The sequence below is a fragment of the Acomys minous genome, assembly GCF_964271855.1.
Source record: "Acomys minous genome assembly, chromosome: 10".
Lineage (NCBI taxonomy): Eukaryota > Metazoa > Chordata > Mammalia > Rodentia > Muridae > Acomys > Acomys minous.
The window spans coordinates 96886664-96906959 of NC_140491.1; the positions used below are offsets into that span (position 1 = coordinate 96886664).

A 20296-nucleotide genomic window follows, 5' to 3' on the forward strand; every position below is an offset into this window, starting at 1 on the left:
TAGCATAATAAACTGAGTAAAAAACAACAGCATCTGTACAAATGCATTCTTTACAAAATACAACAAAAGTACTCATGCCAACTGTAATCCTCATTTTTACAACTGGTCACTTGCCTTGGATTGTATTTATAAGTCCTTCCTCTACTACTGTATTTCCTCTGCCCTTGGCAAGCACCTCAGCAAATCTTGACTCTTTTCCTGGAGGAGTGACTTACACCTTCGTTCCTGAAGGAGCTGTTGTAGTTTCCCATTGATTCTAATCACCGGACATGATAGCACCAAGAGATGCCCTAATGGATCTTCCCACTCCCCACTCTTTCTCACCTCCATGTGGAGAAGCAATCCAGTTTCCCCATGGTAACCTGCATCAATCACCCCTCCTAACACTGTGCTTCCTTTCTTAGCCTCTTGGCTTAAGAGCATCAGAAGCCCAAAGTAGCCAAGGGAAGTCTTGAGTTTCTAGCTGAATGGAATGTTTGTTATGGCTCCTGGCAGGAGTGCTCCCTCCCCCACAGAACCAAAACCTTAAAAAGTTCTTCATAGTTTATCATTTGCCATGTTGATAAGTAGATGACAGTACTAGTAGTAGATAATCAAATTGATAATCTGATTTATCCAGCTTAATATATCCTAGTTAAGTCCTAGCATCTGATGGGTAGTGGGGTGGGGAGCTTATTAAAATAATACAGTAAGAATGGTTGAAGAAAGAACTACATGTAAGCCAAGATATATGATCTTATACATTAAAAATGAAAGTAAAATTGGTAACTCAGTTTACTAAAGTCTTATGATAGATTTTAAAATAGATTGTATAAATTATTAGCTTTTGTCTAAACTGCTGCACATTGAAGTATATAATACTTATTTCCTTCATGACCTGTGGCGCTTCCTGTTGTGAGCATTTTTGTGCAAGCAGAGACTTTAATAGAGCTCTTATATCTATTAATCTTGGAGCAGTTTTGAATGTTTTTAAATTGGGACTATGTTTTATCCACTTAACATTTATTAAATGCCCTAGTAAAAATCACTGGAAGAAAGCCATAGTACTTTTTTCAGAATATTGGAATTAATTCTTGACAATGAGAGAAATGATACTTGGCCAATGTAGACTATTACAGATGACATAAGGACATTTTAAGTTTTTCCCCCAATATAGGAAGTAAAAGTCTTAGAAAATATGGAAAATTGAGCATCCAAAGTCTGTAAGAGGAAAAAGCTTCAGTTAACAGAACATTATCTTAATATTTATGAAACTCATGAAAACTTGGACAGCTGTATGTCCAGAATTATTGGAAATATGCTATCTTAGTTTTGAAGAGGGTGGACTGAAATTTTGCTTTAGTCTTTTTATTTTTATTTCATGTGTATGACTATTTTGCCTGCATATATGCCTGTGCATCACGTGTGTAACTGATGCCTACAGAGACCCAAAGAGGGCACTGGATCCACTGGAACTAGTGACACAGATGGCTGTGAGCTTCCATGTGCCTGCTGGGGACCTGACCCAGGTCCTGGGCAGGAGCAGCATTTGCTCTGAACTGCGGATCCAGCTCTCCAGCTTCAGGATGATTCTTAAGATGGGGCTTTTGCTTTTTTTTTTTTTCCCAATGATAGTCTATAGTATGTTTGGATGATCCTTTTTGATAAATTGATGATATCTGTATTATTATATATTTGATCTCCATGGTTCTGTTTTGCTATTGAACACTAAGAAAGAAAATACAACCCTCTATGACACAGTACCTATATACCTATTTACTTCTTAGATTTTGATAGACCACTTGTTTTGCTAGTCTTTGGAATTAAAAGGAGTGTCAAGTACACAGAAGCCAGAGTCATCTTGGCCAGATGGTGTTTGATACAGATGGATGGTTAGTTGTCATGCAGATCTCCTAGTTGGTAACTTGTTGCTGCCATCTGACTCAAAAGAATCATCCACACACACTGGCTGTCAAAAGCATCTTCTCTTCTGTCTGTTTTAGCTGTCATGTCTGTGCTCTGTACAGAAGTGTTGACAAGACATTACTGTTGTACATTTTCAATGTGGTTGTTAGTGAGTTTTCTGTTTGTGGGGTCTTTGATAGTACTGGAATGCACTTGCTTTGTAATTGTACTATATTTTAAAATACTGTGACTGTGCATCAATTTTTTGATCTTTAAAAAAAGATTTTATGCTATTTGTTTATTCACAGTGAACATAACCATTTGATATTAAAAAAATATGTATAAGTAAACTTGTTTTAACTTAGTTTCAAACATCAAAAGCAAGGCCACTTATCCCTCCATTATTTCAGGTTATTTCTAGAGGCATATCTATTTCTCAGATATTTTATTAACAATTTAATTAGGTTGTTATTCAATTGATATATACTGAACACTTCTCTATCTGCCAGGCACTCTATGACACTAGAGAAAAAATATCCTCTGCCCATCAGACATGTAGACAGACTAGAATACCATAAACACATGCAAAGTCCTGGAGAACGTGGGCCTATTAGCTCTGTTTGCCCAGCTACACTTTCAGCATACTCATTTTTTTTATTTAAAAAGATTTTGCCTTGGCTTTATATTCACATTATCATCTGATTCAAGAAATAGTTCAAGACTTCTATGTGAAATAGCCACTGAGATATTAACTTTTCCAGCTATTGAATACATTTCATCATTATTTATTATAATATGTTGTAAGCAGATGTGCTGAAGTGTGTTTTTAAGCTAGAGAGAAGATGAAAATTAATTGGCAGAAGTGTTCTGAGTTGGTTCCAAATGAACATACATGGTCTTTTGGTTTCTTCACTAAAGTTGGGGAATGTGCATAATAGATGAAGAATGGGCTGAGACTTGAATAATTTAGACACTTATTCTCAGCCTATCTCTAATTTGCTAGGTTTTTAAAAATCTGGTTATTTGCTCTCTGAATAACTGTAGGATGTGTGCACCTATCAAGATATAGTGAAAAATGGGTAATTATTAAAATTACTTATTTAAGTTTATAAAGAATTTTGAGTTCTTTGAAATAAGAATATTCTAAATACATAAAATATATTTGGAAGACCGTAAAATATTGTTGATTCTTTCACCTCAGAGAATGTAGGTAGCCCAGATAAATTTAAAGTATTTTGAATTAACTATATTGTTTGCATTCTTCTTGTAGTCAGTTTACCCACTCATTCCAGCAGCGTAGATGCCAGTGTATGTAGGAATAAGATGTCTTGTTCTGAGCAGCATGGCTCTGAATTAGACTTGAATATCTAGGGTTCAGTATCTAGGGCTGGAATCCTCTAAGGCTGAGACTCACCATTGATTCTTCTGCTTATAATAGTCAACATATATTTAACATCGTTTGTGGGGTTCTGTGGAGAATGTCAAGTTATGTAAGACTGCCCTAGGCAACATACCAAACTAACTTGTCAGTTTGGTTACTTACCTGCTTTGTCAGTTATTTATGTTTGAAGTGTCTTATGTATGAAAGCCCATCTTTCATTGGAGTAAATGTAGTGTTTTTCTTTAATTTCTTAAATTTATATTTGAGACTTAAGGAACAAGTCTTTGATTTGTAAAGAACTTTACGATAACTTGGGATCTGAAAACAATACAGTTTCATTGATTGTTAACTTTTTGATTTAGTCAATTAAAAAAAGCAAACATCTAGTAAATACCAAATGTTGCTATAATTATTAATACCTTTTTCATATTTTAAGGAGTTTATGTTTAGTCTTTAGTTCTCCAGTGGTAGAAAGTAGCCAAGCCTTTCATATTATGTATGCTTTCTTACTATAGCTTTTAAGAATATACTCCTTAAGTAATTATGATACAACATTTCCAGATTTTTCTTGAAGATTGGCACATCTGTATGTTTTACTAATACATATGTCACCTTCATTGTTGTTTTTATAGCCATTATAATAAAATAATATGATGGGTAGAATAAAAGTATGAGGGGATTATACCTCTTAAAATCTATAAATAGTTTTTATATAATAAATGTTAATCCTAGTGTTCTTGTTTCTGGCCACAATCCTTTTAAAATTTATATCTGTTCCTTTCACTTTCATAATCTTTACTAATAGGCGACTTCTTTTGCAGTTTTATACTGTTAAAATTAATTTCAGTGTTTATTTAAAAGATATGAAATTTTGTTTTTAAGACTAGTGTGTATTTTTAAAGCATAACTTTAATGCAGCATCTACTTAATCATTCATTCTTTTTTCTTCTTTACAAGTATTAAATTTCAAATTATAGTTTTTGTCTTTACTGAAAGACCAAGAAACCATAGTGTCAAAATCTTGACTGAAACGTCTTTAAATAAGAAAATTTCTGAAGTTGTATAGTGCTCTAATGGTTTTAAGTCACTGATCCTGTAATGATCACAAGTAAATTCCTGGAGCTAGTCAGTGACTCTTGGATAGATTTTTAGTTACCTGGGTGGAACAGGCAGCTTCAGTGCTTATTAATAGACAGCAAATGCGTCTGTCAGTGAGTACCCGGCTAACTGGGGTTTCTGTCAGCAGACTGAGAACTATGAACGGACGATACGTGAGCAACAAGAAGAGCTGTCACTTCAGCAGGCCCTTATTGACCAGCTGAGGGCACAGCTGCTCCTCGTGGGCTCCGCTAGAGGTATTTCTTTCTTTCTTTTTTTAAATGCATTTCTGGAAACTTTTTATAGAGAAAAGGTAAATTTTGAGTTATTCTTTCTTGTTTTTTATTAGTTCTGATGCAAGAATCATTGTACAGCTATATACTATGTTTACTTAATTTAAACTTGAAGCCATGAGGAGTGTGCACTCGTATATTCTATAGGCTGAAACTCTGGACTGATGAAACTTCCTTGAAAGCACTTTGCCAATGAATAACAAAAAGCTTTTTTTTTTTTTTTAATGTTTGTGCCTTTGAGTTGAAAACTGCAGGCTAAGAATATATTGTAAGACAACTTGTGTAAGTACAGGAAGATATACACACATTGCACATCACAGTAGATTTCTGGAGATAAGAAATCAAAACAAGGATCTGAGCTTCCAGAAAAGGTGCAGAAGCTCCGTGCCCCTTCCATAGTCCTTGCCCTGTGCATCTCTCCCTTTAAATGTCCTTTGAACAAACCAGTAAATAATCCAAAAAGAGACAGTGTCCAGCAGTTAAGGTACAGTGAACAACTGTGTTGCCAAGAAAAGCAGTGATGATAGTTGTTAACTTACCAACAGGAAATATGTTCATGATGCGCAGCAAAATAAAGCAAGGTAAAAAAACAAATTAGTTATTTCATGTGTACAAAAAACCTACTTAAAAAAAAACTACTTGTTTGATTTTATATGTAGAAAAGAAAAACACTGAAAATATAAACCACAATGTTAATAAGAATAGTTCACAAGTCATGAAAATTTAGTTTTTAAAAATAATTTTTAAAAGTTTATATTTATCTTATGTGTATGGGTGCTTTGCCTGCATATGTGTCTACACCACATGTGTGCCTGGTATCCACCAAGGCCAGAAGAAAGCATTGGGTCCCCTGAACCTGGAGTTAACAGATGGTTATAAGTCACCATGGGGTTCTAGAAACCAACGGCTTCTGGAAAAGCTGCAAGTGCTCTTATCCATGGAGCTATCTCTTCTTCAGCCTCCAGCTTTCTTTTTTTCATACTTTTGATACTACTGTATTTCCTAATCTTCTATAAGCATGGACTGTTTTTAACGAAATTAACTTAAACAAGAAATGCCTACCTAAGATGGATATGCAAAGGTTTGATTGGCTAGGAATGTAGTTAGGGAGGAGCACTTATCTGCTGCATCCTCAGCACCACTTCTTCCTCAAAAAAAGGAAAAGAAGAAATCCCTAAAAGTTTAACTGTTTATAAGTAAAATGCAAGAAGCATAATTCTAGTTTTCTGAATTCTCATGGGAAAATAAATATTCAGCAGGAAGAAAAATCTCTATAAATGGGCAACTTGCCAAGGTAAATATTACATAAATATTGTAAAACTAGAACTTACAATTTATTCTTTTGAAATTACTGAGAGTTGGTTTTGTTTGGTTGATTTTGCTAGTTGGTTGGTTGATTTTTCATTGTTGTTCTTTGGTTTTTAGATTTTTGTCTCTGTGTAGCCTTGGATTCTTGGAACTCTGTCTGCAGTTGGTTGGTTGATTTTTCATTGTTGTTCTTTGGTTTTTAGATTTTTGTCTCTGTGTAGCCTTGGATTCTTGGAACTCTGTCTGCAGACCAGGCTGGCTTCAAACTCACAGAGACCCACCTGCCTCTGCCTTCCTAGTGCTTGGATTAAAGGCTTGCGCCACCACATACAGCTTCATTTTTATTATAATTATTTTTCCGGGGCTTTCTACTGATACACAAGTGTTTTGTCTTGCAGATAACAGTTATGGCTATGTACCTGTGCTTGAAGACAGGGAAAGAAAGAAGAATAATTTGACCCTTGATGAACCACATGATAAAGTGAAACTAGGAACACTGAGAGATAAGCAACCAAAGGTAGGAGGTCCTGTCAGACTCACGGTTAAGGGTTAGGCTCCACAGAGTTGAAGATTATTTAGTTTATCTGCTCTCATAGTTTGAATGAGTAGAACATGAGAAGAAAGGAGATAATATTTTTTTCATCCCTAACATTGCTTCTGAAGAAACTAGCATTTAAATGTTGATATGCAATATATCTTCCTCATTTCTTTCATCTTCCTGAGGCAATGACCCATGACTGAAATTGGTTTAGAGATATTTTAAAATTAGTTACATGTGTATGTATGTGTGTACTATATGCATACAGTGCTTCAGAGATCAAAAGAGGTGTCAGAGCTCCTGGACATAATTACAGACAGTGTGAGCCACTACATGGCTGCTGGAATATAAAGCCAGGTTCCCTATTAGAGCAGGAAGTGCTCTTAACCATTGAGCTATGCTCTCTAGGTCCTAATTTATTATTTTTAAGTATGTGTGTATGTGTGTCTATATGTGGATATATGCACATGTATGCAGATGCCTGTGGAGGCCAGATGCATTAAATCTCCTTGATCTGGGGTTACAGTTGCTTGTGAGTGGAGTAGGTGCTAGGAACCAAACCAAATCTTCTGCAAGACCACACTATTTACTGATGAGTGAGCCATCTCTCTCCATTCCTTACCACTAGAATTCTAAACAAAGTTCTGTATCTGCAAACATGACATATCTTCCTAAATATTTATATTTAAAATAAAGCTTAAGCTTCATATTTCCTAATGTTTTTAAAGGTTTGTTGGTATATGTCTGTATGTTAATATGCTCTTTGTGTTCATGGATGCATGTGCCTGTTACATACTCACAGAGCTAGAAGGGAGAAGCAAGTATCTTCCACTGTTACTCTCTGCCTATTCATTTGAGGCAGGGTCATTTTAAGATTCATTTGTGAGTTTTATGTGTGTGGGTGTTTTGCCTGCATGCCTTCATAATGCACATATGTGCCTGATATCCACTGAGGTCAAAAAAGATCATCAGAGTCCCTGAACTGGAGTTAAGGATGGTTGTGAACCACTGTGTAGGTGCTGCAAATCAAACCTGGGTCCTCTGAAAGAGCAGCAACTCATTTTAACCTCTGAACCATTTCCCCAGGCCCAGAAGGTAGAGCCTTTCCCTAAATCGGGACTTCCATTTTCTGCTAGGTTGAAAGCCAGCAGGCCCCCACAATCATACCCCACCTGCATTAGTGCTAGGGCTACAGATGAACACAGGCACTCTGCTTGTTCCTTGAGTGCTAGGATCAGAACTCCAGTCCTCATGACTGCGCACAGGAGCTCTACTGAGATGTCTCTCCAGGCTCCCTAGGAGTTCCCCATGCCACTCTTATCATAAGCATTTAATGAAATGCAAACTTTAACAAAGTAATAAAACTTTAAAATGAATTAGATAGTAAGACAGATGATCCTGGGTTTAAATTATTTTCTATTTTCTTCAACTTCCTTTGCTTGGCTAGCTTATTTCCAAAGATTTAATAATGCTGTACTAATTGTACTGTATTTGTGGACAGACCATAGGAAAGGTCTAAAGATATATGGTTTGGGTAAGGAATAAGTATAAATTCTGTCATTTATCATGATTATCCTTGTTAATAGTACAAGAGAGATTTGGGTGTATATATCTACACACACAACTTTCTGAGTCCATTTTTGTTGTTTGTACATATGGTTTCAGTGCTGACCATTCTGAGTTGGACAGCCAATAAGGGTACTTATCCCTGGGAGAGACTAGTGATCCCTCTCTCAAGAGTCATTAGTTGTCTACAGTTCATTGTCTAGGGTTGGGTGGGACCCACAAAATTGCTACTGCCATAGTTCTGGTCTTGTTTAGTAGGCAGTTTTAGGAGAGATGCTTCACAGCTAAATTTCTGGTATTTTGGCTCTTGCATTTTTCTCACCGACGTCTTGGTATTCTGGTTCTTAATTTTTTCCACTCTGTCTTCGATTATGTTTCCATAAATACAGGAACAGTGATGTAGATGTATCCATTGATCTCTATTGTGCCCAGTGTGGTTTTCTGTGATGGTCTCCATTTGCTGAAGATCAGATTCTTTGATTTGGGGTAGTAGCTACACTTAAAAGTAGGTGTTTTGATAAGATTATAATGTAGTAAGGAATTATTCTGGTCTAAGAAAGTAGTGGTAGTAGATTATGTTCTAAGTCCATGACCTCACTAGCCCAGGAAGCTGGCTAGGTTTCCAATACCAGGCATGACTTCCATCCTGTTAAGTAGGCTTTAAGTCCTATTAGACAGCTGTTGATTGCCACTGACATGTGAGTGCCACTGCAGCTTTATGTGCATCTTGCAATGCTGGTAATTGTCATGGCTCATAGGTATTACAGTTGCTTAATTGCATCACTCCTTTGGCATCTTGCATAGTATATTCTGGAACCATGGAAGCAAGACTCCAGAAAGCAGGCTTTCAGGTCGGATCTGTCTCTAATTATCAAAGTCCTGTGTCCTAAGTGTGAGCCGCCTTCAGCCATAGGGACCCACCATCAACCCCTGAGAGAACCAAGGTCTTCATCTACATTGTTTTGGCAGTCACTAGACTCTCTTGACCAATCTTTCAATAGGAAGGTTTCCTATACCTGCTGCTTGGGGTTTTCTTAGTCTGTGGTGCTTGAGGGGGGAGCATTGTCAGCACAAGTGGTTTAACTTCCTTCAATATGTATGAATATTATAATACACACATACATATATATGTATGTATATGTACATGTACTTATGTACCATGTATAATTTTAGGTCAATATAAAGTAATACAATTCCTTAATGCTTTCTCAAACAGTCTTGGTGTTACTTGTCCCTTGTCTCTTCCCTCTGTATTGACCACCTCTCTTCTACCCAGTTGGAGCACCCCCCATTCCTTTTTACATTTCATATCACCCATATCCTGCTACACACACACACACACACACACACACACACACACACACTGGTTCCTTTGTCCTTTTTGGTTTCTGTGGTTACTCTGTTTTATACTCCCTTCTGAGGACTTGAGGGTTAGGAACCAAAGATAAGAGAGGATATGTGATGCTTGTCTTTCTGGGTCTGGGTTATCTCACTCAGTATAATCTGTTCTAGGTCTAACCATTTACCTGAAAATTTCATGATTTCATTTTTTTTCTGTCAGCTGAACGGTCCTCATTATTCTTTAGTTGTTGTTGTTGTTGTTGAAGGCCGTTTAGGTTGTTTCCATTTCCTGGCTATTGTGAATAGGATAGCTAGGAACACTGCTGATCAATTATCTGTGGAGTAGGATATCAAGTACTTTGAGTATATGCCAAGGAATGGTATACCACATCATGTGGTAGACTTAATTTTAGTTCTTTGAGAATTCTCCATCCTAGTTCCCAGAATGGCCGCACCAATTTGTAATCCCACCAACAGTGAATAAGGGTTCTTCTTTCTCTTCAACTTCACCTGCATTTGTTGTCAATCATTTTTTATCATAGCCATTATGACTGGGGTAAGATGAAATCTCAAAGTTGTTTTAATTTGTATTTCCCTAATTGCCAAGGATGATGAACAGTTTTTGAGGTATTTCTTAGTCATTTTTTTTTCCAGTGTGAACTCTTTTTAGAGCCTATTTTTCAATTGGGTCATTTGTTTTCTTGACTCTTGGTTCTTGAGTTCTTTCTGTATTCTGGATATTAGTGCTCTGTCAGATGTATACTGGGAAATATTTTTCCCATTCTGTGATTTTCTTCTTGCTTGATTGTTTTCTTAGCTGTACAGAAGAAGTGTTTTAGTTTTTGAGGAGTTTTTGAGAATTATTGGCCTTAGTTCCTAGGCAAATGGAGTCCTGTTCAGAAAGTCCTTTTGTACACTGTATCTTGCAGGTTCTGATTATGCTTTCTTCTAGAAGTTTTAGAGTTTCGTGTTTCAAATTTGAGGTCTCTGGTCTACTTAGATTTTTCTTTTCAGGGTGATAGATACAGGTCTGATTTCATTCTTCTGCATGTGGACATCAGATTTCCCAGCATCATTTGTTAAGATGTTGTCTTTCCTTTTGTGTGTTTTTTGAATTTTTGTTAACTATCAGATGGCTGTAGTTATGAGTGCTCATGTTTGGGTCTTCTGTTCTATTCTACTGATCTCCATGTCTGTTTTTGTGCCAATGTCCTATTGTTTTTATTACTATAGCTCTATAATGTGTTTTTAAGGATAATGTAGATTTATTACATATTTGAAAGCCAGCTATATAGTCAATGTAATATATACTTAGGCCTAATTTAGAGAAAATATTGGCTAATCAAGCAATTGAAATTAAAATTTTTTACATTTGCGTATGTATTGATCTGTACTCAGTAAATTATAATTAAGTTCACTTTTAGCTAATACAGATGAGAAATCATTTCCTAGGAATAGAACTTTGAAATATTTTGTTATATTAGGCTTTTGTTTTTCCAAAATGGAAGCAGTCCATATTTAGTTGCTATTTTGTAAAAGTATGCATCTGCATGACGAGAGTAGGAAGGCAGAGAGGAATGGGTCAGATATATTTTAAGGTATGCTTTAATGTGTTGATAATATTTAAATAAAACTAATTTGTTTCTAGAAGTTGCCTTCCTAATTAGTTGGCCTTGTTTCTGTATAAATTAGTAAGTTAGCAGAAATGCCTTTCACCAGTAAGAGAAGGATTTATTATAAGCCACCTGTAATCCTTTTGTCCTTATATCTGATGGGTGACTTTTTTCTGAGACAGCGTTTCTCTGTGTAGCCTTGGCAGTCCTGGACTCACTTTGTAGACCAGGCTGACCTTGAACACATGAGATCTACCTGCCTCTGCGTCCTAAGTGCTGGGATTACAGGCATGCGCTACTGCGCCCCACAAAAATTTGTTTTCTTTAAACTTGTTTCTGTTAGAATATGCAAGAGGACACTTTGGCAGATTGCACTTGTGTGGCCACCTAGAAAAATGAAACACGAATCCAGGGAATGAGTGATACGTGATATGGAGGGTGGGCATTTTAGAAAATTTAACTTTAGGAAACGTAAAATTGGGTGCAGGTGAACCTCCGTGGATGAGTGCCTGCCTAGTATGCGTGCATCCTGGGATAGTGTTCAGTACTGCAGCTACTCAACGTATCAATAAAGATAATATTTATAGTTCAGCCTGTTTTTTTGATAGCCCTGTTCAGAGAGTATGTGGGGGTCCTTTTTCTTCTGAAAAGGACATAAAGAGGATCAGACAACGAAGCTTTGTCATTAGATGATGCTCCACTTAGAGTTGAAAGAATATGCCTAGTTTAACTTTAATAACTGAATTTTACTTCTTGTTCACCACAGTAGTTACATATCTTTTACACTGCCTGTCATATAATTAGTTACTCTAAACTTACCAAAAAATTTAACAGCATAAAAACAACAAATTATTTTCTCAATTTGTCTGTCAGAAACTCAGGAGTGACTTAGCTGGGTGGTTCACGATTTCTGACATTGAAATCAAAAGTAGGCAAGGATTACAAGCTTCATTGGTTGGTGGATCCACTTCCAAGATGGCTCACTCACATAATTTTTGGCAGGAAGATTTGCCATATGGGTATCTATCTACTCGTAGCCTGGCAGCTAATTTTTTCTCAAAGTAAGGAATCCAAGAGCAGAGTACAAGGTGTTTTCTGTGACCTAGTCTAGTGACTAGAGTCACATGCCTTTACTTCCACAGTATTCTGTTCAATAAATGTAAGTTGTCAATTGCTTCAGGAACAAAGAGTTACATTCTGTCTCCTAAAGGGTAAAGCAGCAATGTTCCACATGTATTTTAAAGCATCACAGACATTGTAGGTTAGAGTCATCAGGAAAATGCCAGTGGTCCCCAGCACCAAATGATGACAATGACCTTGGTTTCCTGACTCCTATGATTAAGCTCAGACGCAAGAAATACCATGGCCTATTATCTTTGAAAAATTATCATTTGAATATAGACTTTACAGAAAATGTTAATGGGTAGTGCTTAAAGAACTAAAAAAAATCATTGCATGTTGTTACAAATTTTTATAAACAATTTTTAAAATTGAAAATACTTATAAATAAGAATCAAATTATATGAAAATGCACCTTCCTCCTCTCTCCCTCTCCCTCCCATTGTGTGCACAGGCATTGAACTTGAGTTCCTTTTAAGCTTTTAAGCAATTATTTTTTGCAGCTCAGAGTTGCAAATGCTACCACAGTTCTTTAAAAAATCAACATGGTCAGGTCTATCTCAGCAGTACCCTATAGGCATGGTATTAGTGTCTCTATTAGTTTGCTCTCTGTTGTTGTGATAACACTCCATAACTAAAAGCCACTTCCTTGGGGAGGAAAAGATTTATTTCATCTTACAGTTGTAGTTCATCATGAATGGCAGTCAGGACAGGAACTCAGGGGTAGGAGCCTGAAGGCAGGAACTGAAGCAGAGCCCCATGGAGGAATATTGCTTATTGGCTTGCTCTTCATGACTTGCTCAGTTTGCTTTTTTATACAGCCTAGCATTCCCTGGCCAGGAATAGCACAACCTTCACTGGGTTGGGCTTTCCCACACCAGTCACTAAGAAAATGCCCTATGGACAGGCCAGTCCCATGGAGGCAGGTCCTCAGTTGAGATTCTCTCTTCCCAGATGACTCTGGTTTGTGTCCAGTTGACAAACAACAAAGAGCAAATATTACTTCAGTTTTTAGGTTTAGTGGTGTTTTCAAAAGTTCAAAGCTTTTTTCCAAAGTTATCAGAATTAAATGTCACAAATTCTTAGAAAAAAAGTTGATATGTAAATCTTTTTACTAAGTCCCTTAAATTTAAATTAGCATATATATGTAAGAACTTTTAGGAAAAAAAAGATGGCATCTTCCCTAATATTTAAGCAAATTTGAGTATGTTCAATGTGGCTGACTTTTCTTTCCCTTTGTCCCCAAGTTACTCCGTACTTTATACACACACACACACACACACACACACACACACACACACACACACACACATCCTTTTTAAATTGTAAAGCCTACAAAATGGAGTTGGCATATTCTTTCCAGCCTTGGCTTCTCATGCTAAAGCATGGAAAGGCTGTTTCCTCTCAGAACCTCAGTCGGTGAGGAACTGACCCCCAACACACACAAAGCCGTCTAGTTTCTCTTACTTTTGTGTTAAAATCTGTCATCCTAAAAGCTCTCCATATTTATTTTGAAGATATTATTTTTCAGTGTTATAGAATGGGTCTACATTCAATTTGATGTATTTTGGGTTTTATTTTATATTTTCTTCATTAAATTATGTGCCACTAGTTTAGCCTTATACACACACACACACACACACACACACACACACACACACACACACAGTTGTAAAAGGAAAGCTTTAGCTGTCACGAGTATTATTCTTTGATACTATATAAAACTTCGAGGCAGTTACTTTTTAAAAAGTGTGTTTGCATGTGCAAGTGCACACACCCTGTGGAACACATGTGGAGGTCAGAGAACAACATGCCGGGAGATCTGTTCCCTCTTATATCATGTGGGTACCAGGGACCCACGGCTCGGAGTCAGGTGCTCAGCCATCTCACACTGGCCCAATTTCTGAAAGGTTAGCTACACTGTGACATCTGAAACCACACAGCCACGCCTTACCTACTTTAGTCAGTGGTCTGCCTTACATCTTGACTGTCCGTGTACTTACATGTAGTTCTATAACATAATAATGAATTAGACATTTGGAGACTATTTGGTGTACTGAATTGTATAGATTATGGTTCTACCAAGTGTTGACTTACTAGATGATATTTAAAAATGGAATGTAGTGTCATCACCAGGCTCACCACAGAAGCCTTTAAGTATTGGGCAGCTGTCAAGCTTACTATAACAGGTACAACTTTTCCAAAATTTTAATTCTCACTTGAAAGCTCAAATTTTATCATTGGCAACAAGTCTTGTCACTTGTTTTCCTTAAAGTGACAGGCTTGCTTCATTTGCTTTTGAGAAAATGTCTGAATAACCATAGCCTGCATGTCATTCATTCTTTGAAGTGAAAATAGCATACTATTAAAAAAGTGACTAGTTCAGCTTGCAACTCAAACATTACACAAGTTTTCCCCCCAAGATAATCCTTGCACTTCAAGACACATCAGCAGTTTCACTCACAGTTGCTTTTTGTACAATCAGTGTAAATGCCGATACAATAAACACTGCAAATACCATTTTAATGCTATTGTGAAAATAGTTTAGCAAATGGATGGCATTACACAAGTTTAATCACTAAGCATTTTGCAGATGCTGAAAGAAAACATAGACCAAGTCAGAGAAAACTGTTTATATTAGCTGTACCATAGCGAGCAGCAGTAGATCTCTCTGCCTTGTTCCCACGTGGGTAGGAGGAGGTCACAGAGGAGGACTCAGATGGATGCCGTGATTATGTAGTGGAAAGGAACATGTAGCTTAGGGAGGCCTGCACCTCAGAGCAAGCAGCAGGGAAGCTGGGTCTTTGGGAAACTATCTGGTCTTTAAAGTTGACTATCTGGAAACATAGTCCTGAAAAGTGACCATATAAAGAACAGTCAGGCATCTCTCTCCAACTGCAGATACCTTGAAAGGATCTTGAAATTCACAGGGATCCTGAACTCTATGTTGAGACTCTTTGGTCTAGATAGATTGTAATTTCCTGTTAGAAAATCGTGTTACCTAAATACATTAATAATTTTTAAAAATCATGTTATCTTTTTCTCAGTAAGAGAAATACTAAGAGTATGCTAGCATTTCGTCAACTTTAGGAATACATGAAAGTCACAGTGTTTTCTCATCATTCCTTTTCACATTTATTGGATAATTGTTATATATTAAATGATACCTGTAAATTATTTCCAGTTACTTATCAGTAGCTGTTGTAGTAACTACATATTAAATGTTGATTTTTTTTTTCTACTGTAATCTACTAAAAGTGTGGCGACTAGGGGTGTGTGGCTTAGTGGTAGAGTACATGTTTAGCCCATGCAGTCCTGGGTTTAAGAATACAGGTGACAGAACAGTAAGGTAGTTCAGTGGGTAGAGATACATCTTCCAAGTCCAACGACCTGAGTGTGGCCCCAGTGACCCACACGGTGCAAGGAGAGGATTACCATGGCATGCATGCACTCGTCTCATCAAACTGGTGAGACTGTATAAATTAGTGCAATAAATTTTTTTTAAAAGAGAGAATGTATGCGGATCAGGCGTGAACATTTTTTTAAAAAGCCACTTGTTCTATTTTCTGGGCTATAAGACGCACTTAATTTTTAGAGCACTAAAACAAAAAAAAATATTTGGAGCCAAATTAGTACTATCTAATAAAATATTTATTAAAACATAACAAAATACAATAATATTAAACAGTGTTGACTCAACAGGAGGAAAAACTTAGAAACTCAAGCACTTTTTTTAGTGTCCTGGAAATCCCAAAAACTCATGCTAGTGTCAGAATTTAGGAAGCTCAGTTGCTGACAATCACTTGTACCACTTTCTTCACTATCTTCATGTATGATATTATCTTCAGTTCCATCTAAGGCATTGCTAATGCCACATTTTTTGAATAATCATACAACGAATTCCTCCTTCACTGACTGCTATGATGTTTTAACCCATTCACAAACTTGAGTGGTAGTGGGCATCTTCACTTGTTCTGTTGGAGTCACATCATGCTTCCCAGCAGCCATCCCTGTGTTCCTCGGCGGGCACACTGAAGATATCTGTAGGTGACCTCTTTGTTGACGCCCGATGGGCAGCAGTCAGACCATAAGGCACACTTTAGTTTTCCCCTCACTTTTGCGGGTGGGGTGGGGTGGGGGAGAGTGCGTCTTATGGTCCAAAAAATATGATAGATTTGTTTAACCACAGGCTCCCCGGCACTTTTCCCAGTGTGGTATTTTGACATTTTTTTACTGGTTTTATAATCCCTTCAGTGACATTGCTAGGATTTGGAGGTCGGTGAGGAGCAAGCTCAGCTAATTTTTCATTTGCACCTACTGTGTCACACTCTGCGACTCTGCAGGCTCTTGCTTATTTAGGCAGACAACAGGCTCACCATTAGCCATATTTCCATATTCGCATTTAAAGTTTGTTTCTTATATTTTGAGTATGGTTTTATTAAATGTAAAATACAAAAATGAATACTAGTTCTACTAAAAGAGTTGGCATCTCTTATGACTATGTCAAAGTTTTTAATTTTCCAAGTAAAAGAAATATAGGAGTATGGGAAATAATCAACATCTCATCTACATTTTCCATTACTAATCGAATAAAGCATTAGCTCTGTGTGTTTTTTTTTCTTCTGCATCTACATAATTAAGAATATTTTACAGTTTTTAAAAACTTAATTCACAAAATAATAGTTAGGTCTTTGAAACTCATAATGTAGGCTTCTGTTCTGCCTCATGCACATGTGTGAACCACATGCATGCCCAGTGCTAGTCACATTGCAGCTACACTCAGAAAGCAACAAATGAAGAATGCTGGCCTCTGCTCTCAGCCCATGAGATGGGAGGGCTCATTTAAAGCAAGTCTTTCCTGTGTCCATGGTGATTCTAAATCTAATCAAAGTGGCAGTGAAGATTGATCATCACAGTACTGTGTACATTAAACTATAGTTAAAGGGTTTTCCCAGATCACTTTAACTTAAAGGGAGCATTTGAGAGATGAGTATGAGAAACCTTATTTAAAATAGTTACTTAAGTTGTGTGGTTTCTATTTTGCATGAGAATACACTCCCAGGAATAAATATTTATACATCTTAAGAAGGCCTGAAGACATGGCCCTGCACTTAAGAGCACTGGCTGCTCTTCCAGAGGACCTGGATGGTTCTCCGCACCTACACGGCGGCTCATAACCCATTTGTAATTCTAGTTCCGGGAGATCTAACCCTGTCTTCTAGCCTCCAAGGGCACCAGCCATGGATGTGGTACATAGACACACATACAAGGAAAACACTCGTACACTAAAACAATACGATATTTTTAAGCAAAATAAGTTCAGAAATTATAGATAGATAGATAGATAGATAGATAGATAGATAGATAGATAGATATAGATAATGGAAAATGAAGGACTTAAAAGGTTAGTAGAGCCGGGCGGTAGTGGCGTACACCTTTAATCCCAGCACTCGGGAGGCAGAGGCAGGTGGATTGCTGTGAGTTCGAGGCCAGCCTGGTCTACAAAGCACGTCCAAGACAGCCAAGGCTACACAGAGGAACCCTGTCTCAAAAAACAAAAAACAAACAAATAAAAAATTAGTAGAAATATATTAATCTTCAAGGTGATATTACTAGATTTGAAGCTATAATACTTATATATAGATGAAATATTTTTAACTTTTTTAAAGTATATTTTTATTGTAGCATTGAATCGATACGTATATTTTGGGTGGATTTATATTAAACTAGAACCCTGTAAAAATTTTGGAAGTAATTAGGGTGTTTAATTTTATTTTTATATTGTTTATTTTCTTGCCATTTCCTTCAAAATACTGGGATGAATCCCATTTTGCCCTGGAGTTGTTCCCACACTGGCAGTGGGTTTGCCTAGCACACACTGTCTTGTATAGAACAAATCAAGTTAGTATTTTGTTCCTCTTTTCTGCTGTATTTTCAAGAATGTTAACAAGGGTGAAAGAACCATAGATTTTACATGTACATAAATTTGAGCAGAATAATTACAATTTCCCTATTTTTTATACTTATTATCTAGTTTCTGTAATTTTTTTTCCCTGATCTTATTTTCTGGAATCTTAATCTTCTTGTTTTGCTTTCTCCTTAGTTCAGTTAAATCTGATACTTGACATGCCATGAATTTTTTTCTCTATATCTGAAGTGCCTATAGAAGCTCATATCCAGCCTCAATGTGTCTTTTAATATTTAATTCTTTTTTTAATATTTAATTCTTGAAGTTCCAAGAAACATGAAAACAAATCCCATGTTTTCTGTTTCTTTTTCCACTGTTCGTGTTTCGTTCTTCTGTACTGAGCTTTACACCCCCTCCCCTGCTCACACTTAAAACTTCACAGCTTTTCACCCCTTAGCAATCCTTCCTCTTCCCTTGTGTGTTTCCCGATTTGTGTTGCTCATGTGAAAGTGTAGCTCTTAGCCTGGGCCTGAAGGCAGAAGGGTCCCTGGGAATGGAGGGCCAGCCTGTTCTATACAGTCAGTCCCAAGTTAGCCTTTCTTTAAACAAAATAAAAAACAGACAAACAAAAAACACCGAGTTGCCTAAAATTAAATATCATTTTTGCATGCAAGGATCCCAACTAAACTTTAGAGGGAATACTTCATACAGGACTGGCATAACATGACAGGCATTGCTGCATATGTCACTGAGAATTTATCTCCTTTATTTAAAATTAGTTTTCTAGGAGTGGAGATATAGCTCATTGGTGGCAAAGTGCTTGCCTAGAATGTTTTCAGGTCATGGGCTCAATCCCCAACAAAGTCAAAATAAATTAATAAAAATAAAGTTAATATAAATTAGCCTTTTAAGGTTTAGATTACTTAAATATAAGAGAATAAACAAAATTTTTCACTCTTTATACCAGCTATAACAAAGATAAGACTTGCCTCAAAATGTAAACTTAGCCATGCCTATAGTCCTGGCACTGTGTGGCTGAGGCACAAGGATCTTGGTAAGTTTTCAGTGACATACTTAGCCATGCCTGACATGTTACACTGTGGTCTCTATACATGGTTCAGTTTAGCCTTGACTCAAGAGTCTCCTGCCTCAGTTTCCCAAGTGCTGGGACTATAAGCATGGCTCATTTGCATTTCTTTCTTGGATAGCAATCTAGTATGTTCTGAAAGGCAATAACAAACATTTTCAATTCTTTTTGTCTTAAACAGTGCTAGGGAACACACTGCAAGTCTTGGGCATGCTAGCAAGTGCTCTCTCATTGAGCCACATGCCTAGCCCAAATTTTCATTTTCTCTATATGAAGAATAAACTGGATTTTTGACTAATGGGATATTGCTGCTGTTTTCTTTTGCCTCTTTAAATATCAATAAATACTCAGGCTGTGGCATGACAATTTTTATATGATACCTACACATGAAAAACTAATTGGTTAACACTAGGCTATCTGATTTCACACAGGACACCTTAGGAATACTTCACATCTTCAGCTTTCAGATGGGTTTATCTTTTATTTTATTTTTTTCAGATGGGTTTATCTTAATCGACTCTCCATCGGCTTACCTCCATGGAGAGTGTATGACATGTAAGCCCTACCTCATCATTCACCTCACTAGTTAAGTACTGCAAACTAGAATTTGTAGTTTATGCTGTTGTGTATTTCATGCCTCAAGGTAAATTCATTTGTTGACTGATTTGACACTTAGATATCTCTTACAATAATGTTCAGATTTCTCTTGCCTGTTTTACTCAAAATTATTATAATTTCAGTTTCTCATCGTGTAAAATCCACTTGGATAATATTTGAGAATCAAAGGGGAAAATGCATGTTATGTCTTTCTAGTGTTAACATCCTCCCTAGCATGCATAGCAAACAATAGTTGTCATTAAGGAAGGTAACAGGAAAGACAGACATGCTGGTACGTATGTACATACACACATACATACATACAGTCTGGTAGTTGGGAGGCTGAGACAGCCTAAAGTACATCAGAAGAGAGAGGGAGGGAGGCAGTAGGAGGGGGAGGACATTGAAGACAAAGCCTGTGCTGAGAAAAGTGTCCAAGTTGCCATTGACTACATTAAACCTTTCCAAAATAATGAAATTAACCTTTCCAAAATAAGCAATTGTCTTGAGAAGGTTGCTTAATGTCGTTAAGGGTATAGAGCGGCATTAACATACTGTACCCC

At 36.9% G+C, this 20296-nt stretch overlaps 2 protein-coding genes across 8 annotated transcripts in view; one reads left to right on the forward strand and one right to left on the reverse strand.

The window, feature by feature from the left end:
- The window catches only part of TANK (TRAF family member associated NFKB activator), a 263053-nt gene that overhangs the window by 230228 nt on the left and 12529 nt on the right, over positions 1–20296 (forward strand). For all 7 annotated transcript variants that reach the window (XM_084799405.1, XM_084799402.1, XM_084799404.1 and 4 more), the window contains 2 exons: positions 4512–4620; positions 6363–6481. In XM_084799405.1, the coding sequence (XP_084655531.1) occupies positions 4512–4620; positions 6363–6481 (228 nt within the window). The remainder of the gene's footprint in view (positions 1–4511; positions 4621–6362; positions 6482–20296) is intronic.
- The window catches only part of LOC311607564 (uncharacterized protein), a 137161-nt gene that overhangs the window by 44675 nt on the left and 72190 nt on the right, over positions 1–20296 (reverse strand). The gene's annotated exons all lie outside the window — the stretch shown is intronic.